This window comes from Numida meleagris, chromosome 2, assembly GCF_002078875.1.
Source record: "Numida meleagris isolate 19003 breed g44 Domestic line chromosome 2, NumMel1.0, whole genome shotgun sequence".
Lineage (NCBI taxonomy): Eukaryota > Metazoa > Chordata > Aves > Galliformes > Numididae > Numida > Numida meleagris.
This window is the reverse complement of record NC_034410.1, coordinates 74323755-74349415: the sequence shown is the minus strand read 5'-3', so window position 1 is coordinate 74349415 and position 25661 is coordinate 74323755. Positions and strand designations below refer to the sequence as shown.

Here is a 25661-nt window from a genome sequence, read left to right as displayed (position 1 = left end):
GATGCAACATCAGTGAGAGAACAAAAAAAAAAGCAGTTATGGAAAAAAAACAGAAAAGAGATTGCATCTCCTCCAACTTTATGGAAACAGGGTGTTACGTGACTCAGAAAGCAAAAGAAGAATGGCCTGGGAGTTGGGGGGCTGTAGCAGATGACTGCTCTACTGGTCAGGCCTCTGCATAATGTATGAAAGAGTGGTAGGCAGTCTGTCTTCATTATGTTTGTTACCAATTTTCAATTCCGGAAGTAAGGAAATGGATGACTTAAAATCAGTGAGTGTCTACCTAGAATAATATCCTCACTGGATACAACCTTTTTAAAGTAAGATGAGACAAACTGATAAGAAGGTAGTTGCTCTGCTCCTCACCATGTTTCCATGGACTCTATCTTCTGCAGTGGTGAAATACGAGTGTGTTTTGCTAGGCCGCCGGGCTTTGTTCAGCCACAAAGGGCAGTTGGGACAAAGTGAGAATGCTCCCAAAACAACTTGTGAAGTGTCATAATGCTAAGAGAACTAGCTTAGACTACAGTGGGCATTGCCAGCTTGGGGTAAATATAATGAAGGTCTTGTAGGGGTGAGGCACTAGAATATAAACACTGCAGAAGCAAGCATGAAGCCAACAGAACACGGTGATCCTGGCAAGTCTCTTTTTTGACTTATGTGGTAGAAAAACTGAAGTGAGGATAACCACAGTGACTGTGGAACACTTCTGGGAATTAAGTGCCAGAAACGCACAGAGACTGTTGAGTCTCAAGGTGGAATCAGGAACAAATTAGTCTGGGCTGGTTTTGACTAATAAAGGCTTTTGGTCTTCAGGAAAATGAGGTTCCGGAACAAACCTTGTAGAGTGGCAGTGGGAACAAACATCCAAAATATTTTGAAGTAGTTAGTGCTGCTTGACATCTTAAAACAAAAGCGAGAAAGTATGCTTGCAAAGAAAACTAAAGTTTAAGATAACGTCTTTTGTTGGTTTTAATCACTACTCTCTCTGGTCATATTCCTGCAGATAAACTGTTTGTTTTGAGAAAGCTAGAACAAGAGACCTATTTACACTAGTCACAGGTCTCAAAGGACAATTTTTAATTGGAGCTAAAACCTGCTTATATTCTGCTGGAGTGAAAGAAGTGCTCTAGTCTAGAAACTATGGCTTCTTAAGAGCTGTAGGATTTTGGTGAGATGGTCCCACAGTGCCTCCAAAAGCACTGTCATTTAGAAGTAGTGATCCTAAAGAGAGATTTCAAAACCAGCTTACCAGAAGTGTAAAATCATAGTTGTCTATTCCAAGATTTAAGAAACTTCAGTGATGCTGCACAGCACATATATTTTCTAATCTATTTGAAACTCTTTGCCCCAAAGAGCCAAAAACGTGGCTGTAGTAAGAGCAAAGGAGATGCCACGACACCTCTCTTGCTTACAGTTAACACTGGACAAATGCGGTCTTTACAATTGCCCGAATTTAGACTAAAGTTCCTGCTACTCCCATAAAAAATAGGTTAATTATGCTTGAGACAGCAAAGTGGCTGGATGTGAAGAAATACCATGCTAATGAGGCTAGTACACCAAGCAAGTTACCTCCTCTTAGATCTCCTGTTTCCACAATGATTTTACAGTTTTTGCAGTCTCTAGTATCAATCCTCATAGGTCCTGCAAAAGCAGATAAATGCTGCTACTGTTACTGAATCAGAGCCCAGGCAAAGGAAGGCTCCTGAGTTTCTTCAGTGCAACTGAAAGTCACCAGCACCCAGGAGCACTCCTGGCTCTCCTGCAACCTGGTGTCCAATGACAGGGAGGTCTGCACACTGAAGCCATTCATTATAGGCTTTTGAAACAGAGAGAGAGGTTCTCAAGTGAGAGAAGAAGAAAATAATGTGTTCTTCAGTGAAAAAGGTTGATTTGAAACAATCTCAACAAAGCTTACCTGCTTCTCTTGAACTTTAGAGGAAAGACAGCTCTTTTGATGGACTCTGGATCTGAAATAACCACTTAGGGTTTTTGCTTCAGGTTAAACGACTCAAAAAGAGCTTTTTCTCTCAGGTCATCTTAAATTTACTGTAGGCAGTGAATTTCCTGAAATTGGTTACTTTGCCTTGACAGTGTACAGCAGAGCTCTTAACCCCTGCTGAGCCCCAGAGTCCAAATGAAGGAAAATACACCTCTGAAGCTGCTGTTAATGGGTAGCACAGAAATCCTAATGGGTTTTTCTCTTGCGAGTTAACCTAAGAGCAACAGATTCAACTTTCTTTACATGATCATGCACTCTACCAAAGGGCAGTCGATGGTGTCATAGGTAAGATCTGCTCACTGCTGTTTCTTCTCCAATGCTTTGGACCTTCATGCTTTCCTCCTCTTGCCCTTTCTATCCTCCACTGCCTTTCCCTGCAGCCTTCCCTCAGGAGTGGCGCAGCTGCTCCCACATTGCCCTGCTGCTATGCCCAGTCAGCCCCTTGCAGATTGCGGCCACCCTAAAGTCTTGGACATTGCATCAGACAGATTAATTAGCTTTAAAAGCACTGCAAATTACCCCCTGCCTTGCAATTGGGTAAGATCGAAGCACCTCAAGTATAACAAAGGGACTATATTTTCATAAACTCAGAGGTACGGGAAATCATTTCAATAGAACTTCTCCTTCGTGCTTTTATCTACTTATACATACCTCCTCATCTACAAGGCAACTCCTTTAGTACTTGTGTTCTCTTTTTGGAAGAGACTTTATTCTTGGAGGACATTTTTTGTTTCTATTTAATTTTAGTGTATGATATTGTGGGGAAATACACAGGTGATGTAAAAGTGGAGGAGAACTGTTGTCACTTCAAATTTAAGCTGCCAACATGACTTACTTGTCAACTCAAGACTGCCAAAATCTCATTTTATAAAAGGAACCGAGCTGAAATAATTCTGAGTCAATAAAAAATCTCTTAAACAAATACAGTCAAAATTTGGGTGAATAATTTTTTACCTACATGACTTAGTTCATTCCAAACAAAGGAAAATTGAAGCCAGTAACAAAGCTGCTGCTGTTGGTCAAAGGGGTTTAAGGAAAATAAGGTATTTCTTTTTATTACAGAGCTTTTGTGATGTCTATCCCTCAGGAGGCTATCTTGATTCCTTTAATAAAGATGCCTTTGAGGAAGCAGATGCTTGTCACAGTGGTATCTAGTGAATTAAGCCTTTTCTCCCTGAAAGCTGGGGGCTTTATAACTGAAGAGCCTTGAATTATAGGCATTGTAAAATTAAAAGGCAATTCTACTCTGAAGCTCAGTTGTGTGCTTATCTTGTAACCCTGAACAGCATATGATAAAGAACAATTGTTTCAAATTTTTCAAAAATGGGCCTAGGCCAGTTCCCAAAGCTAGCAAGGACCATCCTTGCTGCTTGTGATAGGAAAATAACCACCCTTGCAGTGAGCATAAGGGCAGGTGATAACTGACTTGACAGAAAGCAACATTAAATATCAAGCCATGTTGTCAGAAGCATCTTAGAAGTGCAGAAGCATCAGAAATGCTACAAAGTAAAGCAAAGGGAATAAAGATTAAAGGCCTTTGAAAAGGCCATTATATTTTTTAATTAAAATTTTAGGATAACAACATGGAGTCATAGAATCAAGAAATTATAGAATAGTGTGGGTTGGAAGGGACCTTAAAGATCCCTTACAGATCATCCAGAACCACCTGGGCAGGGGATTCTCCCATTAGACCAGGCTGCCCAGGGCCATGTCCAACCTGGCCTTGAACCAGGGATGGGGCATCCACAGCTTCTCTGGGTAGCCTGTGCCAGTGCCTCACCGCCCTCTGAGTAAAGAATTTTCCTTTAACATCTAACCTAAATCTCCCCTCTTTTAGTCTAAAACCATTCTCCCTTGTTCTATCACTGCAGGTCCTAGTAAAAAGTCTCTCACAATCTTTCTTATAAGCTTCCTTTAATACTGAAAGGCTGCAATAAGGTCTCGGTAGACTTCTTCAGATAAGGCTCAAGCTGGAAACAAAGCAGCAGTAACTCCTGTTTTCCACCTCACATTTCATAAATGGAACATAAATGTATATCAAGTGCTATTTTAAGCACGTGGTGGGACCTGATCCTGTTGCTCCTGAACTCACAGCAGCTCAAAAAGCACTTTTTCCTTGAGGAAGAATTGTCCTTGAGTATTTTTTGCTTTCCCAGGTATCCTGCCAGAAGACATGGAAGGATGCATCGAGCTTTGAGACCTCCCCCTCTGATCTTGTCCAGCCTCACAAACCCAAGCGGATAAAATGGTATAAGGAAAGGAAAGCAGGAAACAGCACAGTTCTGCATAAAGTGGTGCTGATAAGATTGCCTTTGTTGAATATCAATGTATTAAGAACATGTTTATCTTACAGCTGTCTAGCTAAACATTCCTGAAGTTTCAATTGAGTAACAATCTTTGTTTTCTGTCCCAAATTCTCATGTTCATAAAGGTGACGTAATCCTCCAGGCAAGTTTACATTTCAAAGCAATGTTTATCTATCTGGAGCATTTCAATTGGGTAGTTCTGTGATGAAAGAATGGTGTAAGAGGCATTTATTTATTTATTTCATCTGAAATACTGGTTCAGATTAGGATTACGGATCTTCTCCAGAGATTTGAAGAACTAAAGTGGCTTAAAGCATCCGTGAACATAACAGGCTTTGTACTGCATTACTGCATGCTGGGTGCCAGCTGAGGTGCTGCAGCTGCACATGCAAACACACTGGAACTTTAATTCAGAGAGCCTTTGCCAAGCAGCTTTCAAACTTTCTGATTCCAAACTCTGAGCTCTCCTGGCCTGTTGTTTGCCCTGAACAAATGAATATACTGAACAATGGACAGTATAACTGTACAACACATCAGTACAAAAGAATATTTCAATAATTTGCCTTTAACCAGAGATTTTCTTTTTCCTTCTCCAAGAGAACCTGGTATTACTACATTAAACCTTTGCTATTTATTTTTGTGACGGTATTATGTCACATCCCCAAAGATTATGATTTCTTTTAAGGACAAGGTAGTTTGAAATAAATAGATTTTCAAGGAGGAAAGAGAAATACAGTTAATGCAAGAAGAGTTATTCCGTTTGGAATCTAAAATTCCATTTTGAGTCTAAGTCTCCACATTTCATGACATTAAAAATATTTTTTGTAAAAGCTTTCATTGATTTGCTAACAAGCGAGTGAGCTCTTCTGACTGCTGCTGACCCAGCACTATGAATTCAGCATGCTTACTGAGCAAACTAGCTCACCAGTATGCCTGCAACAGGAAAGCAAAGAGTCATAGTTTGTTGCTAGTTGGAAGGCAGCAAAACATATGAAAATATATGTCTGGTCTTGCCTACGGGGGATTTGTGGAACAGAAGGAGCATACAAGTTTGGAAGATGCTGTGAGAAAAGGCTCATTTGGCTTACACAAGAAGAGACTTCAGGACTTCCCAACAAACACTGGTTACAAGGCATGGCTTTGGCAGAGCCAAAGGTTCGTCATTTTCCCCTTACCTCTGCAGAAGTGATGCCTCTGTATCTCTGCTGACAGCAGTAATGACAAGACCATGAAGGCAACTGGCAAAACAAAGCTGCATGCATATTGCAAGTGTCTTTTGTCCAACCCTATTGGGCTGGACAGGCACATTTTATTTTCTAGGCAACTGGATCTCATGGTGGAATGTCACCAAGTCAGTGGGAAGCAGGACTGCGGGTTTCAGCTCATAAAAACCCCCAGTTTACTGCAGATGCCTTTGGATGGCTCTGTGGGAGTATTCCTGGAACTGATACTCCCATGCACTCCGACCATCTTACATACTTTGCCCAAATGAAGTAAACAACCAAGCTTGCCTTCACAACAGTGAAAACAAAGGAAAAAAAGGATAAAATCTTCAAGCAGTGACAGCACAAGAGAAAAAGTCATAATGAATGCTTCAGAAAACGGTCACCAAAGCAGAACATTCTCCTCCTCTTATTATTACTTCAAATGTTCCAAACAATAACAAACACCATCCCAAAATTAAAAGAATCCTTCACTACATTTTCAGCAAATACAGCCATGTTGAACAAAGGAACTGAGGACAGAAGCTATACTCAGCAAGCTAAACGCAGAGTCCAGACAACAACTACACAGTCTACATTTCAGACCTTTGAAAGAACCAGTGCATGAAATTGCAGGGGGTGTAATTAATTTGTCATGCTGGTGTTCGTACAAACTGATTAGATAACAGCATCTGATGTGGTATCACATATGAGAGGATTCATCAGACTATTCAGTTCATTCAGACTATTCATTACACGGATTAGAAGCAGACCTCTGAATTGCTTATGGGACTGGCTCAAAGAGAAATGCAATCAACAGTGTTGGATGGGAAGGAACTGGTCTCAAAGGAATTTACTAACAGGGTTCCTTAAGATCAAGCTGATATTCTTTAGTATTTTCATTAATTTTTATTTTCCACATTACAAAGAGTATGAATATGCATTTACAAATGTTAAGGATGCAAACCTATTAAGAACCATCAGTACAGATGACTTTGAAACTTGTGTAATGAAAATGGGATGAAAACAAAGTATGAAATGCCAAACCAAATACTGGGGACTAATAACAAGAATTTCTAACACAAGCCAGGAGTTCATCAGTTAGAGTGAGTGTATTAATGAGTTGCCAAATGACTGACTGGCAATGTGATGCAGCCATGGAAAAAAAAGCAAATGTAATTGGAGGATGGATCTGCTGAGGCATTTCTGGTAGAAACTGAGAAATACTGTTGCCATTGTAAGGCTTTGCTAAGACTGCATCAGGAGGAACCCTGCACCAGATCAAGGACACTGCCAGAGCATCTCCAGTGCAGTGGAAGGTTACTGAGCTGATCTGGGGGTACAGAGAAACCTGATCAAGTGAGAGGAAACTCGAAGAGCTTGTTTTCCATAGCAAAGAGAAGGCTGAGAGGCTGCTCTGTTTCAGTACAACCATGATGGAAAAAACATGGAAGAAGGGCCATTTAATTTAGAAGATGGTGCTGGCATTAGAACAGATGGGTATAAACAGGACTTGGATACATTTTGGCTGTGGTTTAGAAGAAGACTCTCACTACTGAAAGAGAAAACTGCTCTACCTCCACAGGTAACAAGGGCAAAAAGATTACATGGCACAATCTCTCTCAGCAATATATGATTTGATCACCTGAAGGTAGGGAAACATGAACTGGAAACCCAGCAGGGTGCCTCAATCTTATTTTTTACCTATTTTCACTGGTACAAGTGTCCCATAGATCTCTTGCCCCTGTCACCCTTTCTCTGTACAACACATAAAATCAGGATCAGAAAACACCCCCAGAAGGCAGGTTTCAACCAAGATGACCTTCCTCCATTTGCAGAGGATGCTTTCAGGGATATCCTCAGCAGTGGGCTCTGGCTCAGGTGCTCCAGTACCAGTATCAGACACATTTCCCCTCATTCTCCAGCTGTTTTCTAACATAAAAAAGCAAGGCCAGCCTCTCAGGCAGCACGTTTCAATGCTGCTGAGAGTCAGGCATGTGTGTACAACAGCTCTGTTATGTTGGGAGGGTGTTTTTTTGTTTTCATACCATGATGCGGCTATAGCTTCCTCTTTCTTCCATCTCTTCACCACGTAACAGGGCAAATCAACAACCTTTCAAAAGAAGATTGTGAGGGAGGGATGAGTGACCCTTGCATTGTCCCTCTTTCCTGTGTCCTCACCTCCCACAGCACCTGGCTCTCCATTCTCTATCTACTGTGCTAACATTGCAGGAGGATACTAGCAGTATTCACCACTGTACACTTAGAGGTATTACTTCCTTTTTTCTTTAATCATGCTGGCTTCATTTTTTATTAACCTTGCCCAAAGCTATCTCCTTTAGCATCAGTGAAGCCAATGTTTTATCAGCATCACTGTTTTTACTTGAGTGCATGTACAAACAAAACATATGAATATATATTAAAAGATATAAAGGAGATTACTGTATGTGTACTGCAAGCCAAAACAATGAGAAATCTGATTAAGGACTTCATGTTGTATTTTTTAGAGGAGAAATATTATACAAGGGTTCTGCATTCACTATGTAGCTCAGGCTTGAAAGTGTGCAGGCTTTGAAGCATATTTTAGTAGGAGAGTGTCACAGGATCTGTGACCTTCCCATTTAAATCTTAGAAAGACTTTAAGTGAGTACAAAATGGCGGAAGGCAAAAGATACCTACTGTTATGCTGTGCCTATTATCTAAACCTGCAAAAGGCCAGATATTTTATTCAATTTGTGGCATGCCTGCCTGTCTTTCCTAATGGTCAGGAATCTCTCTGGCATCCTCAGTAGAAGGCTTATCATCAAGACATTTAGATATAAAAGACTGACAATTAAACAGCAAAAAGCAATGCAAGTTTAGAGAGCTGAATGATAGAAGCTTTGAGACAACACACTGCGGTTTATAGTCTTCTCTCAGTAGTGTTATCCTTACACAGAAATGGCTTGGGGTCAGATCAGAAAGGATGCAAGGGGAAGAGAGGCATGTATCAGGAGGCGAGGTTTTCCTGTGAAATGCACTGTGTTCTGCTTCTAGGCAAGGAACTTAAAAGGCCCCAGTTAGTTTGATATCTCAGTCCATTTGAAAGAAATACTTTCTTTTCCTACAAGGTTCCTTCCTTCTGTTTTCTGTTTTTGTTTTTGGTTTTTTTTGTGTGTGTGTTTTTGTTTTTTTCTTTCATGATTTGGTTTTCATGACTTTCTTTTGTTTACATTATACTTTTTGGTCTTCAAGGGCTAAAAGAGCCTGGCCATCTGATAACACAGTCCTTTTCAACACTTCTGGATGCTACATATATGTTGGGACAAACTTAGCCAGAATGCCTGATTCTAAAAGTGGCTGTGACTGTTTTCTAAAGCAGCTGCACAGGCTTCAGTGGTGAATCCCAAGCATCCTCTGTGACTCCAGAAATCCCTTCAAACAAAGTTCTGCATGAAGAAAACAGCAGTATGAAATTTCAAGGACAAATCTTCCCTGCCTTCTATTTTCTACATATATTTGCACCTATATAAAATGAAAAAAGGAAGCTTACCTCATGAGGTATAAGATGGAGGAGAACTGAAATGGAAAATGAAATAAATCATTCTGTTTTGACTTGTGAGTAATAACTGCTGAAGCCAACCTTTCCACACAAAATGCTCCATGGGTTTATGTGGCCAGGATGTTTTGCCACCAAAATCTAGGTGGAGTCAATTGAAATCTGTCCTGTGGGTTTTGCGGTAAGTTAATATGTTTTCTAAATTTAATTTACTCCTGGGCAGAAGTCTTGAATTCCTGAAGATAGCAACTCCTGTATTTTTTTCCTTTTCCTTTTTTTTTTTTTTTTTGCCAAATAGACCTACATGGAAAGGTTTTTTACAGCTTTCACTTCTTTCTACCACAGGCTAGTCAATGAACCTAAATTTATTCACTTCATCATCTTGTGAGTGGTGTTCATCTATCTGTATGTCTGAAAGAGTGAATGACTGCTAAAGTGAGGATAAAAATCCTGTAAATGTGTGTAGGAAGGAGGATCAACCTTGGACATCTTTTGATGGAAATAAAAACTCAGTGTTATTTTCTTTGTGACAATCCTTTGAAGAAAAATGATGATTGCTGAGCAGTTCATCAGAAATCATGAACTTTATTCCACTGCATATGTTGCTGAAAAACTCATCAGCACACAAACAGTTCAAAGAATTGTACCAAAAAGTGACAACAGGAAAGGCATAACTATGATTTGTCTGGCAGTGTACTTCCTGATGACTAAGCATTCACAGCACACGAGCGGAAAAATCTGATAATACACTTGAAGACCAGAGGCCATAGTCCAAAAAAAATCTCCTGTAACAACGAAAAGGTCAGTGAGACTAAGATTTCATTTAGCCTAAGAAAGCATCTTCTGTTTTTCATAGGCACGAGGACAGGCATGACTTTAAATGCCACACTTGAAACTCTGATATAGGAAATTTGGGTCAGAATGAATGAAAACTTACTATTCTATTCCCCAGAGATGTAAAGCCTAAATAGCTTTAAAAGATATCTGATGCAGACAAGAGAGTATTCACTTCTTCTAAGTGAAGGTGATACAAAGATCTAAGTAGTCACATGGGTTCCACAGAAAGAAGTTTCTTCTCTCTGGTTAGACAAGTTCAGTGTTGTATTTCATCTACGCTCAGGCACTGTAACATGCTTACAGCCAAGGATAAAAAAGACAAAAGGATGACATTAATTTTAAAAATCTCATATATAAGCAAATATCCACTGACAATTATCTTATAGATACTAACAAATGTTTAAAAGTCCTTAACTGGGACTCAAACCAAACAGTGGAGATTAAAACACTGCTCTGAAGTTTTGTTTAATGAAGGCTGAAACTTATTTGAACAATTTGAGCCACTGCTGAACTTCAAGTCGATCTGAAATGGAAAACAGGCTTGTTTGCCTCTTTCCCTGGCAAACACTCATACTTTTACAGACCTTTCTGTTAGAGGTTAACCTCTCAACCCTCTCTCATTTTTTTTTGCCAAAGAGCAGTGAGGATAGCAGCAATTCTCCAGAAAGCTATTAAGTCTTTTGAGGATGATGAAATAAAATAACGCACACATATCATTTAACTCTAAGATACTGGATGCCAGACCTCAGCCTTATTCATAAATACTGCAGTGTTTTCTTTTAACCTACTTGTGCACTTAAGGACCACACCTGCAATGATAGGGAATACCTCCTCTACATTATGATAACTGAAAATACTACTCCCAGTCTTTTCTGATGATGGAAAGAGGAGAAAATAAACTATGGGCTGACTTGCACTGACTGAAATACAGTTTTGTGAAGCTAGTGATTCTATAAGAAGAAATGTAGGTGAATCATTTCATGTGCATCAGAAGTTCTTCTCAATTGTTTTCTTTAAGGTATTTGTAGTTAAACGTCTATCATGTCTTTTCCAGCATGCATTATTTCCCTCACCTTGAAACAGGAACAAAAAGCGCTCAGATGAAAAAAAAAAACTGGGACACTATAGCTTTCAAAGGTAACTCCGTGTGCTTTTTCAAACATGCTTATCTGTCATTTACCTGCTATCCTACTCTACAGTGAATTGTAACAGATAACCTGTCACTTTCTTAATGCAGCAATGCACAATTGAGCTCATTTTATTTCCTCACTACTGCACGGTTAAAATAAGGCACAAATTGTTGCTATGCTTAAAGTGTAACACACTGCAGTGAAGTATATATATAGCCCGTCAATGCAAAGTAGCTCTCAAGCATTAACTGAATTACAGAGCATTCTGTGCCCAATGAAAATGAGCAGGTATTTGCCAATGAAACTACCATTATGATTCACGCATCAGTGTTCTCCTGTGCAGCTCTGGTAAGAGCAAAACTGGAGGCAGAGAAGGGGGAAATTAGTTTATTTTATTTATTTATAAGCTCAGCTATGCATGCAGAAAATGGCTTTGCCAAGTTTTCTTTCACTTTCTCTTTCAGATCTAGTAACAACTTCCTACCAGTATTCTCTAAAAAAAACTTAAAGCTGAGGCAAACGAAAGAAAGAACACAACAGGCCTCCGGGCCTATTTCTTTAGAAGTACTGAAGGAATAAGAAAATAGATCTACATCCACTATGAAAATATCTGTCAGTCAGCTTAAAAAAATTAAAGTTGGTACTGTTTTAACCCTCTGAAGTGATTTTTTTTTCACTCCTTGAAACTGTACTACTGTCAACTTTGAAAAACTGCACTGTTGGTAAAATCAGAAAACTCAAGAAGGAAACATCAAATATAACAACATTTGATTACAGTGAATGCCCAAACAATTTTTATATTGCTGACGTTGTTTCCAACAAAGCATATGCATAACATATCTCTATATCAATTAAATCAAACTACTTCACCATATTACTTCCCTGAAAGGCTGAATTCTAGAGCTAGAATAACTTTATACCACCCTGCTATGCAGAGACTTACCACTTCTGTATTTGTATTTAAGTGAATTGTTGTATTTTTTTTTGTCCTAAGCTAAGTTCTCTCTTTCAGTCTGCACTGAAACTGCACAAGTGAAAAAGAAAGCATGTGCTCTGATGCTGTTACAGAGCAACTTCATCACATGGACATTGGGTATGGAAAGACGCTTACTTTCCTTCTACTTCAAATGCCTTCTTACATTGGTTCACAGCCACTTAATTGATTTCAAAGGTACCTAGTAGTGTTTAGGAAATCTGATTTAGTGTGTTTTAAGCATACTCTTTTCATGTGCTTCTTAGTAATGTGCTCAGCTGGGATTTCCTAGGAAGAAATTAATTAATCTTTTTTTTCCTGGTTATAGCTTAGACACTCATTAGAGTCAGTTCATTAATAAATCACTTGTCAGTATCATTACTTTCTGCCTGTGGTTCATTAGGTGATTTGCCTTACCAGAAGAAGACAAACCAAAGGATACAATTTCTTGACATTAATTCCCTTCAGTGAAACAGGCAAAATACAGAGGTTGAAGTGAAGCAGCTTTGAGAAGTGGCAGCCGTCCAAGCGGCTACCCATGCTTTGAGATTTCTTTAGAACTACTGCCTTGGTTAAAGGCAATGCCTGAGCAATCCCTCCAAAGCCATTGTACACACTCTATTAGGTATTGTGTATCAGATGTCTGCCTGGTGGATATAAATTTTCCTCCTGAAAGGAATAACTCTTCCACAAGTAAAGGCAAGAGGAGATATGGTTTCTAAATGAATGATTCATTGTTGGAGGGCGCCGCTGTGATTTGCTGGAGTTGCTATGATACCTCAGCAGCAATGCCAACTTCTAATAGTCCTCAATGCCTTCTGGAAGCTCAACAAGCTGAAAAGGCACTGCTGAGGGCAAATATTTCTTTATTTTTAAACAGGACATGTATATTTACAGTGAAACTCCTTTCCATCTCCTACCTTTCTCCATCAGCTAGACTGAAATTGTAGCCTTGTTTTCCCCCATGGGCTCTGGAGGACTAAAGGGTATAAACAGGAAGGCAGCATATGCTGAGAAAGATGGCAGGATGTCCCAAAACAGTAATTGAAAAAACTCTTCTTGTTGTGCCTGCCAAAACTTGGGTTTAGGCCTTTTTTTGATAAAAAAGAAAAATACTGTCAACAACTTTCCACTGCAGTGAAAGCACACGTGGCTTTGCTGATTCATGTTTACTCAAAAAAAAGAATGAGGGCGTATGGTGCATATTCTTTGTGAAAAAGCACAGCAAAGTTCTAAGAAAATAGAGCTGGAATTTCCTTGGGGAATTCTCACCTTTAATATTGTAGCTGTAGTAAAATCTGTCTTCTAGCAGCATAAAAATTTCATCTTGCACAAACTGTCACCTAAATAGGGCTGGCACTATCTAAACACTGGAGCACCTTAATAACTAACAAAAATGGGTAGTAGAGATGGGAATGAAGGAGAGAAAGAATTTAACTACCAGCATACAAATTTGTGACACACTGAACTGCAAGAAGAAACTGAACTTAAATGCTAATGCTGCTGAAAGAAACTTGGCTTCTATTCTAAGTCTGTGACTGTCCTAAGAAAAGAAAGACAAATGTCACAACCTTGACATCCTGTGAAAAATGTCACAGGTTTCAGACTTTCAAAGAAAATGAAATACTAAAATTAATTGAGCAAATAAGTAATGCCAGAGAATCGTTTGGTAAGAATAAAAAGATAACAGCCTCTAGCTAAAGATTACCTATGTACACGTCTCCTGTGTTGAAAAACTAACTAGATTTTCTGCAAAGAGCTGTAGTGCATGCTGCCACATTCTTTCTTTTGAAGTTCTCATTAGTACTTTTAAATCCAGAACACAGATAGTACCATGAAAGTGAGAGGAGACTGCTATTTCATGTTTTTTGCTCCTGCCAAGTCACAAAACTGCAAATAAAGAAAGTGGGATTAAAGTAGTTAAACGAGTTGAATTTTTTTTTTTTAATGTTAAAGGAATAACAAAATCCTTTCTAAATTGGTGACTTATGTGGCATGGGAACCATCTTTGTGAGGTTCTTCAAAAAACTAAGTAGTTTCTTGTTTGAACTCATGTTTAGTTAAGTAGGCTATAAAATAGGTTGTGCTTCTTGACTGACAGCTCAGTCACATTTCACTTTTAGTGTCTCCATAGAATTGACCAAGACTGATGAGATACCACCAGGCGTGGTTTTGTAAAGGTACAGTTTCATTTTAGGCTTTTTTTTTCTTTGCTTAAATAATTTTATTTTTCTAAGTTGCCAATTAGTCTTTGTTTCACAACTAACAAGCCTGCCTAAGTTAGAATAGTGGGCTCAGAAGTACATTCATTAATTTATTCATAAAAATGACTTATTGAGAAGTAATTCACAGTGCCTGTCTCTCTTCTAGCTATTCTGTCAAGCATTTATAAGGATTGCTATTAAGAGACTTTCCACGTGCTGACCAGTTCTGGCTTCTCACGCAAAAATTTCTATAAATTTATACTATTATTACTAAAAGCCATGCAATATTCTTGACTTTTAATTCCATTGGCCATTCCTGAGCCCTAACATTACTGTATTTTGTTCAGTTAGAGACTTTTCTCCCTTTACTGCTGTTCCCTATCAATGAATGACTGTTCAGAACTACCTCATTAAAGCAATACAAAATGACCCAACAAAAAGGTACAACTGGCATTAGCTAGAACAAATGGGCCTCAAAAGATACAGCTTGAATCTAAATATATTGAAACTTCTGATGAGATGGTTTTTCATTTCAGAGTTCGCTTCTAAAGCGGAACAAGCAGATGTTTCACCCTTAAACTAATGGACATGTATGTTTTTCAGTCTTGTTCTTTTCAGTCTTTCCTCTTGGTATTGCAGTTTGTGAGGAAACTGTGCTGCTGAAATCCGATTCCTTTGGTACTTGGCAGTAGCAACCCAGGAAAACAGGGATGTTAAAAAAGCAAATAATACATACGAGGATTTAAAGGGAGTACCAACAATGTCAGGAGGAAAGTATGTTTTCTGAATTAACGCAATACTTCCCAGCATCATCTTTGTCCTTTGACTATGCCCAGCCCCATGGACAGAGATACCTGAAAGAATCATAAAGGATAGATATAAAAATGGCATGAACTGATGAGTCTTCCCAGATGGTCTTTGCCATTTGCTTTCCTTATGAGGTAGAAAAAAAAAAAAAGGAAGAAATGCTTTACACGGTAACAGAGATGGAGCTAGTTTTACCATAGTGCCAATTCTGTCAGATTTGGGTTGCCATCACAGGGACTGCAATGCATGAAAGGAGGCTATAACATTAAAGAGGGGTAGTCTCTCAGAAGTCACTCCTCGGAGGGTCTGTGAAAGAGTACAGGAACACAGCAGCCCCCAAGCAAGGCTACACTGTTGCTACACCTTTTCTAATACAGCTGGGGGGAAAACTGCATGAATAATTAGACTACCTGATCTGATAGAACAAAGCAGGAGAAAAAGCGATCTTCCTTCCTTTGCTGCCAGTATTCAGAAAGTGTACCTTGCATTTTTCTCCCTTGTTGGTAATTCTTACTGCTTTCTTCTGACACCGGATTAATTATGAGTTTGGGACAATGTCTGAAAAACAGAGTGCAGTGACACTGCAAAGTAAAAAATAAAAGGAGAAAAAATTGATCTGCCTGCACCAGTAGCTGAAACACAAATTACAGTGGAAAAAAACAACAGCACCTTCAATGTAAGCTGCTCAGACTGTAGAGTTTATATCTAAAGGTATCTCAGTCTACAAATAGCTACTGCTGGAATTTATTACATTATACCTAGCTTAACAAGAACATTCTCTGACAATAGCGGAGATAAGAATCAATTTTTTACTTGGGATGACAAAGGAGAGACAATAAATGACAATAACCATGATACAGCTGTCCTAGAGGAAGGAGCTGTTGCAGCTGCAGCCATCCCTGAGCTATGGCTGAAACAAGCTAAAAGCTTTAATGTGCAGTGTCCCTGGGCTCCTGATCCAAACAACAAGAATTGCAACTACATATTCATATAAACTAAACTAGGAAACGTGCAAAATAAGAGCTCTGCCTCTAAGACCTGTTTTCCACCTGAAAGTGACACCTACTTCTCTTAAATCTAATTTAAATACTATTTTAAAGGACTTTGTAACTCTTTCACTGCTGAGAGAAACAAAGTCCCAAATACAGGCTCAAAGTTAATACAGGCGTAGTACACAGATCAGGGCATGAATGCCCATTAAGTCGGCAGAGGGATGAAGCAGAGACTGTGTTAAAAAGAAAGATGAGCAAGTGACAGCATCTTGCCAAAGGATGAGCTGTTTAACTGAGAGAAATACAGCCTGGAAATTTTAAGGTGATCTGAAGTGAAGAAATTGGGTGTCTGGTCTCGTCCAGATAGAGGCTTACATGACCTTGATTATAATAGTGTCTTTACAACACGCATTGGGAATTTAAGTAAAGAAATGACATAGCAGAAGAAGAAATATTACAGAAAAAAAAAAAACACGCTACACTGACTTTCACCGCATGGATTCAGATACTCCATTTTTACACACAAAAAAAAATCATTTTCAGAGAAGGATAGGAAGCTAGCACACTGTCAGGAGGAATAAAGTGCCTTAATTTGGAAGGACAACTGAGTGTAATTTACAAAAGTAAGGTCTGCACAAGCCTCTACATAATACAAGGCTAACAAAACTGAAGTACATAAAATTTAGATCTGAATTCTAATTTATTTTTTTTTACAGAATAACAGTAAACTGATGCTTAGCAGCATCACTAAAGCCAGAGCTCTTATACTGATACGATGATTTGATTTGCTTCTAGAGAAGACTAGTATGCTCCAAGGATACATCTACATTTATAGGGTGTAATCTGTCTTATATTCAGTTAAGGTATTTAAAAGACAACATGCATATGCAATGCTGGTTTGCTTAAAAAACAACAGCAACAAAAACTATGACAAGCTCAGGCCATTTGGCATTTGCAGGGTTAAAAATTTTTGTAAAAATGACATTGGCATGTTATTCCATCTGTAAACCTTCAGCTGTTTTCAGATTCTTGCTTTTTGAGGTGACCGACCAAATAATTTCTATGACATGCATATAGGAATTAACAAACTGACATCAAGCAAATCGCATTAATTGATCTTCTTTTTTTTAATATACACTCGAGCTGACATTCCAGGCAGTGTTTTTCCCCAGCGCAATTAGGCGAGAGAGGATTTTTTTCCAAAACCTCTCCAGACAATTAGGCACCCAGCTGCTCCGGAGTCTCAGCAGCCAGAAGCAGCCTAAATCCCTCATCTGATGCAGGGCTGGGTATTCATTACCTTCCCAAGCTCTGCATTATCACCCCTCAGTTAAATAGGGAAATTTCATATTGAGATAAACACAGTATGTCATACCGAATACTTTTTTTTGGCAAACTGCAATATCATGTATAAACAACCATTGCTCTTCACTTCAAAATGCAGATCAAGATCAGTGTTCACTGAGGAGGTGCAGGGAGGTACCCACTAGTGCAGTGATCTCTCTGGCTATGCCAAGGGACAGCAGGCCTTGCTCAGAGGGCCACCACCATGTTGCTCCTACTAGCACTTCTCCCTTGACAACCCAATCTCCATTTAATCAACAAAAACACTTCTTTTCCTTAAACTGGTACCAGACCACATTCTCTACTGCTAAGTAAACTTGTTCATTTTCTCTTGCTTCTGTAGTTGCTCACACCTGAAAACGTGATCACAATAAACCTAAGTTCAGGTGGAAAATAAAGCGAGGCCCACATAGCACTCCTTTTCTGTCAGGGCACAAAGCAACAACAGCACCAAGTGGGAGAGCGACTCCAGCTCTCAGTACCTCTCTGTCTGGTGCAAGAGAAGGCCAAGCATAACAAATGCAGCCAATATGGAGGAGAGAAGGAAGAGCTCTGAGAGGAAACATCACCCTGTGTATCACGCACTCGGTTTTGGTCCAAATGGAGCCATATGTACGGAGGTAAAACAGCAAGACTGGAAAAACATGTTGCAGAATTATGCCGAGAAGAATTTGCATGAATTCAATCCTAATTCACTCCTTAAACATAGTAGCTCTAAGAGGACCAAATCTGGCTTGAGATACTTACAGAAATACATACATATCTGAACGAAGAAATGTAAAATACTCGCAAAGGTGTCCTAACAAGCTCTATTTACTCTAAATTTGCTAATCTTTTTCTAAATTGAGTGGACATGCAGTTAACCTATGAACATGGCTGCCTGCTCCTACAATGTCTCATTAAAACTTTTCCTTTATCTTTTTAAAGCATTTTCATTTAATAGACACGTAAGAATATTTCAGGTCCTCCAGGGGGAATGACTGGCTTGCTCTTATGCAGCTTTAATAATTTAAATGCCAGTGTAACAATCCAGGAATGGAAACAGCATGTTCCAGGAATGTTGTGATAAATTAGTAATTGTGATCTGCTTGTAATTGCTGATTATCCCAATGACTTCTACCCAGACTAGTGAGGTGAAAGACTTTCACTGAAGAAAAGAAACTTAATGAAATTCAAATGAACAATGGCCTGCTACTTCCAAATGGATTTTCCATCTCTTTAGTAATTGTATGAGAGCTGCTCTGAAAGCAAATCTTCCGGTTATATTGTGTTGGCCCATGACATCAGAGGCGGATGTTGGTAGTATGGCAGTAGAGCTTGAACCTTGCCACCGATATCTTGTTACAGTTTGTTGCCACGTGACAGATGGCAGCAGAGGGGCAATTTGACAAAATGACGTCTCACACAGAAGTGCACACGAAGCAAACGTGTCACTGAATTCCTCCATGGGGAAATAATGGCATCCACTGATATTCATCAATACTTGCTGAATGTCTATGGAGACCAAACTGTGGATGTGAACGCAGTGAGGCGGTGGGTGGTGAGTTTCAGCAATGATGATAGCGATGTGAAAGACAAGCCACGTTCCAGACAGCCATGCAGATTTTTATGAGCGCAGCATGTAGGCTCTTGTTCATTGCTGGCAAAAAAAGCATAGCTAATGGTGGTGACTATGTTGAAAAACAGTGTTTTGAGGCTGAAAATATGCTCTGTCAAACAGTATTACTGTGCTCTTTGTACTTTCCATGGAAATAAATAAGAGGCATTAATTTTGGAGCAATTTATGTATAAAGAATTGCAGCAGTTCAGCATATGGAGCAAGAGACCTTAATAGCAGGGAAGGGGCAAGAATCATGTATTGCTCTATATGTAAATAAAGGATTCTGTTACCAGGCTCTTACATTACAATGTCAACACAAATACTGTAGCTAGGGAAAGGGGAAAAGCAAGAAGGACTGTACAGGAAATCAGCTGGATAGAATGCAAGCTTGCAGAGTGATGTATCCCGGGCAGTATATGCCAAAAAAGATTTGAATGACACATGGGACGTGATGCAAAATAATATGTTAATTTGGATGTGTTTTTCCTACTGATTGTCCCCCTCCATCTATTTTCTCCCTTGATAATCATTTCAAGGAAAGAATTCATGTCTTGGAGGAGGTAATAAATACAGAATTGGTGTAGATTTGAATGAGCAGATGCTGGGATTATTGCATAAGGGGCTGAGATCAGATGCTGTCATCGGAAAGTACCAATAAGAATGCTTGTCCATTCTGAGGTATAATTACACAGGAAAATGTTAAAAGAGGAGACAAAGATAACAGATGGTTAAACAGAAGATGAACAAATAAAACTGGAGAAGAAACCTAACAAAGGAAAACAGTGGTGAACTGTAATGCAGATTAAAGGAAAGATAAAAGGTAAGAAAAACAAAAAGGAAAGGGGAAAGCAAAGGCCATTAGACTTTTCCAGGGACCTGTCACTGAAGATGGTGAAATTAATTTCAATGAAATGAAATGTCTGTAGTGAATTCAAGAGATGATTCATGAGCTAAAGACATTAGATAGGTCAGCTCTTGCAGATGAGCAGGTCAGAGCACTGGCAAGCCAGCAGCTTGTAAAATAGTCTTTTACTCAAGGAAATTAGGAAAGTAGGTGAGTGGTAGATGAAGGTGCTGAAGGCAGGCAAATGGAAGCACAGATGAGTAGGAAGGACTGAGGGAAAAGCCATGTAGAAAAATATAAAATCACCTTAGTAAAACTCACTCCAGATCATGTTGGACAAAACATGCATTTTGGCAGCCAAAGACGTGACACAGGAACGCTCACACTCAAATGTGAATCCATAAACCACACTTGGTGCCTTTTTCTACCCTACCTCCGAGCCACATTCAATCACACTTGACTGGCACTGAATTTCTTCAAGCTTGACCATGAAATAATCTCTTGAGGCATGCACAAAGCTGCTTGGAAGTCAGTGGAGCACTACAGGCATCTGCTTATATACATCAAAATGCGGAGGACTACATGTGCCAAGAATGCTCATTCTTATTGTGAAATTATGAACCTTGTTTTCCTCTTTTCCTCCACACAAAAAAATGAGAATACTATTGGGGCAAGAGTGAAGCTATTCACATGTTCTTCTAAGCTGCTATGGAAGCAAAAAGGTTAGCTTTAAAACATCAATGCTTAGAAACAATGAAGTCTATATTTCTAAGTCACTTCACTGTCACTAAGAATCAGTTTGGCAATCATACAAGCAAAAGATCTTTGCCTTTCCCCTTCTCTGTTACTCAACGTATTTGCCTAAGCCACCACTGAAATCACTGTAAAGATACAATACACTTGGCAGGACTAGGAAACCACTTTTATCCTAGTGCATTCTTTCAAGTGTGCTAGTTGTAAAAACATCTCTACACATATTTTTCCTAAAATATCAATAATCACACTTTGGTGTCCTCTAAAAATTAAGAGCTTCTATCTGAATACTGTTATGCTGCTGCTATTGCAAGCGTTTTTCCTCACTTGAATGGATATGACCAAAGGCATCAAACCTATTGGTGGCTTTTTAGGCAGGAATTGAAGTGTTTCACTAATAAGAATGCTTCCATATTCTTCGAGCTGAAACTTTTGAGTTTATGCTGAATGACTCAGTTTTCAGAGCCCTAAAATAGCAAGGAGAATTGCAGAACCTTCTCTTTCAGACTCCAATTCAGCTATCATTTGTCCACAGAAACAAAGACAATGGAATAGAAATTAAGGTAAGATGGAAGAAATGGTGTGGATAATGTCTCTGTCTCCTGAAACAAAATGTCACAAGAGGCAGGAGAGGGGGACATCTTTAAGCGATGCTAACACCACGTAAGTCATGCCACGCTAATCACTGGTTCATTAATTGTTAAGGATTATTTGTTATTTGAACGTGTCGGCTTACACATTAACAAATACTAAGCTAAAGTCCGACTCTGAAGTATAAGCAATCACTGATAAAATCAGTATGTGAAAGAAAGAATAAATATGAAAACAGGCCTTCACATCTGGATCTGCTTGTTGTCACCCAGAGGTCCTTTGTGTCCAGTGTGTCAACTGTAATGTATTTTTTTTTTTATGACATGATGACATAGAACATTTCCAGAGTTTTATGCTTGCCAGAAAACTGCTTGGATGGGGACAAGGGATATCTTCCCTTGCTCTAGCACACCTTCAGAAGTGAACCTTTCTCACTCTCCATGGTAACCCTGAGACATGTTTCTTTCACACAAATTCAGTCAACATATAACAAAGTAGAACTTCATGGACTAAGTTTCTAGTCAGAGCTATTCCTCACCCCATCCAACCCCACACGCCTATTTTTATGGACTCACATGAGCAAAACCATTCACCTTTGTTTAAGCACTTAGCTTTCCATTTTCTTTGTGTTTGCTGGTTCCTGGTTTGTAAACACAGAACAGATAATGCTTGAGACACAGCACAGAGATTTTGCAAGTTTCGGTTATGATTGCACAAGAAATAGAATTAGGTAAAAGAAAAATTACTGTTTGCATTTTCCAGATTTGGAAATTTTCCTTTTCATCACTGTTTGCTAGGGAATTTGGGGCCTTTGGAGTGTTCAGGAGCCTTCACTGACACAGCTTTGCCTCCTGAATCTCTTCTTTGAAAACAGCTAGCAAGGTAAGTTCTCCCTGATAACCATAGGCCATCTAAGTTTAGTGACCTTCCACAGACACCCTTGCAACATTACTGCTTGGAACTTGATCTAAATGTGGGCTGTGGATGTAGTTAAGATAGCAGAACGAGGGACGAGGCCTACAAATAAAATGGAGTTTACTGTATGATAAAGATGTTTACACAGTGTCCATAACCTCCAAAATGGAGCTCACAATTTGCATTTGCCCTGAACAGCCAGAAGTGAGAAGTCCTTTTTCCAGTCTGCAGCAGTCAGCATTCATGCCCATAAAGAGGAAGGAATAGAAATAGAAACAGTGTTTCACCATATTAGTCTTCCATAATCAGACTATGTGCTGCAAACACTCATCTTTATTTTTTGGTGTGGTGGGTGAAGGGGGAAGGATGGCATTTTATCACACATATTACTTGGTGAGCTTTCTCTTTAGCCTGGAAGCACCCCTCAGCTGCAACATGAGCGCATCTTCTGGGGGTCATCAGAACATCACTCAGCCCACGGCTCCGAGCCATGGTGGCAGTAGATCACTGCCTCTGCTCACTGCAGGTCAGGACACAGCCCCTGTTCTTTAACCAGACTATCCACAGAAGGGTATCTTCATTCAAAGTGGCATATTTTCTTAATTCATTTTGCTTCTTTGTTTCAAAGGCAATGACACAAATTTTGGCTAAGGACAGTTCTCACTATGACAGTGAAAAGCAGGAGACTGGCTGTCACAAATCATAAAGAGAAACACAAGGGTAAAAAAGAGGGAATGAGGTTCTTATCTCACAGTGCATATTTAAAATATCGTATTTATATTTGACTTTTAAAGATCCCTTCTGTTGTCAGATACATCCTCATCCTGCTAGCAGCAACCAGAAAGATAAAATGGCCTAGAATTTGAAGTGGGAAAAATCATTACACATATTTCATTTTGCTACCCACACACAATTGGCTAAATTTGCTTCTACATAATAGTCTGCAACTCAACTTTAGTATTTACGTACTACTGTCATCCATTTTTAAATACTCACTGAATGGGGAGGAAGAAATTGAGCACAGTGGCAAATGACTGGCATCACATAGTACAGTTCAGGTACTAGGCTCCCTCTGTCTCCCTCTGTTCTGCCCTTGTGAGGCCCCACCTGCAGTACTGAGTCCAGCCCTAGGGCTCACAGCATGAGACAGACATGGAACCGTTGAAGTGGGTCCAGAGGACCGACACAAGGATGATCAGAGGGCTGGAGCACTTCTACTCTGAAGACAGGCTGAAGGAGCTGGGCTTGTTATGCATGGGGAAGAGAAGGCCCCAGGAAGACCTCACTGCAGGCTTCCAGTACTTAAAGAGAGCTTATAAACAGGAGGTGGACTGATGTTTTACGTGATCTGATAGTGACAGGACAAGGGGGAATGACTTTAAACTAAAAGAGGGGAAATTCAGGTTAGATGTTAGGAAGAAATTATTTTCTCAGAGAGTGGTAAGGCCCTGGCACAGGCTGCCCAGGGAAGCTGTGGGTGCCCCATCCCTGGAGGTGCTCAAGGCCAGGTTGGATGGGGCCCTGACCCAGGGGGTGGCAGCCCTGCTCATGGCACAGGGTTGGAGCTCAATGGTCGTTAACGTCCCTTCCTACTCAAGCCATTCTATGATTCTATGATTCTAAGTGGTGACAGTAAGTTACTAACATAAGATAAATCTGAAAATGGGAGTTCTTTATCATTACAAACTTTCAGCAGCTAATTATAATTATCATTCTATCTGTTCAATGTACTCTGGTCTCTCAACTTTTAATTCCTCAGCTGATGATTTATCAACTGAATCAATTATTCAAGCAAGAATTAGTTTTAATGCTAACAAGCTTACTTCTACCAGGAAGCAGCTGGAGGGGACTGTGCCTCCTCTGTTTGTCCTTGCTCCCCAATTCACAGATGAACTACATTTTGACTTAGTTTGCTAAACACATATGATGAAGTTGATATGAACAGGTTTGAGACCAAGGTGAGAGCAAGTGAGTCAACAAAGTGAACATCTAGTGCTTTCCAGCTATAGAAGGGAAGGAGAGTGAAATCAGGTTTTATTTGAATAAGAAGTCCTCAGATCTGGCAGGGCAGAGATGTTTCTTATGGAAAAGGGAATTTCCTTAGAACTATGAGGTAGTCTGAGACATGCATTTGATTCACATTTTGTTTTAAATGATACTGACCACACAGCTACGAATTACTGGAAAGCTAACACCTACACTGAGACTGCAGCAACACCCTAACTCACTGAGAAGAGTGCTACCCAACTAAAGGAAGCAGTGAATAAGTAGCAGTTCAGTAGAATACCAAGTCAGCTTGATATTTAGAGAATTCATTACATATGTTTCCAAAAGAAGTGTGACTCAGATACATGCGATCAAGAGTTTTTGCATAGAAATTGGAGGCAGGTGTTTGCTAGCTGGCAAAGCACAAACTGTTAAAGCAATGAGCTGAGTTGAAAAGGTGGCTCTTTGGGTAACAGCAGAACAAAAATATTTTTGGCTGTAGCTGTATCAGTAAATAAGGGATTAAAGTTTTAAAGTTCCAGAGCCTAACTATCTAAAAAAAAAAAAAAAATAGAAAACAATTTACACATTCTGCAGTATTTTTTAAATAGAAGATACTAGACTTTCAGATACTAAGAAACAACAGCCTATATGACCTAGAATGAAACATGGCATTAACATACAGAATACTGTTACTAAACTATAGCAATACTTATTTAAATACAAAGCCTGCGCTGTTTTCAAAGTCTACATTCTCTGGATACAAGATACATTAAGTCAACCAAGATATCATAATGAAATAATCCTCTTGCATAAGAACACTTAATAATTTTTATGTTAAGCTTTGCTTCAGTATCTATAAATCTGCATGCTCACTACTTAACAGATACTGTAACACTACAGAAAAAGAAAAGGCTGAAATACAGACTTGTTAAATGTGGTGAATTGCGTAAATCACTTTAATTGTACAGTGGAAGCTTTTTTCTTTTTTTTTGAATAGGACTATATATTTGTTCAGAGCTATATCTTATCATCATCAGCAACTTTTTCCGTTAATCTCTTTTTCTTGAAACATAGTACTGCAACTGATCCTGTTTGTTCTTTGCAGCTCTTGTACAGCCTTTCTGATTTTGAGCTGTCTCAGGTCTGTTCACAACTGTCCTTTTCAATATCTTTACTGATGACCTGGATGAGGGCATTGAGAGCACCCTCAGTAAGTTTGAAGACGACACCAAGCTGGCAGGAAGTGTTGATCTGCCTGGGGGTAGAGAGGCCCTACAGAGAGACCTGGACAGGCTGGATTTCTGGGCTGAAGCCAATGGGATGAGGTTCAACAAGACCAAGTGCCGGGTCCTGCTCTTTGGCCACAACAACCTCAGGCAACGCTACAGGCTTGGGGCAGAGTGGCTGGAAGACTGTGTAGAGGAAACAGAGCTGGGGGTATTGGTTGATGCTCAGCTGAACATAAGCCAGCAGTGTGCCCAGGTGGCCAAGAGGGCCAGTGGCATCCTGGCTTGTATCAGAAATAGTGTTGCCAGTAGGAGTCCCTCTGTACTCAGCACTGGTGAGGCTGCACCTCAAGTACTGTGTCCAGTTTTGGGCTCCTCACTGCAAGAAAGACATTGAGGCCCTGGAGC

The 25661-nt window shown here is 39.6% G+C and overlaps 1 protein-coding gene and 1 long non-coding RNA gene across 5 annotated transcripts in view; one reads left to right on the top strand and one right to left on the bottom strand.

The window, feature by feature from the left end:
- ANKH (ANKH inorganic pyrophosphate transport regulator) overlaps positions 1–25661 on the bottom strand; it is a 103470-nt gene that overhangs the window by 57956 nt on the left and 19853 nt on the right. Inside the window, exon 1 of one of the 4 annotated variants that reach the window (XM_021389238.1) lies at positions 20213–20317. The exons of 2 other annotated variants lie outside the window; for them this stretch is intronic. In XM_021389238.1, coding sequence (XP_021244913.1) covers positions 20213–20269 — 57 coding nt within the window. In that variant the 5' untranslated portion in view covers positions 20270–20317. Of the gene's footprint in view, positions 1–20085; positions 20318–25661 lie in introns of those variants that run through there. One more of the 4 variants, XM_021389239.1, reaches the window with a different exon arrangement.
- Positions 21393–25661, top strand: part of LOC110395110 — a 13927-nt gene continuing 9658 nt past the window's right edge. Inside the window, exons 1-2 of the long non-coding RNA XR_002436170.1 lie at positions 21393–22005; positions 22449–22564. This is a non-coding gene — a long non-coding RNA (uncharacterized LOC110395110). The remainder of the gene's footprint in view (positions 22006–22448; positions 22565–25661) is intronic.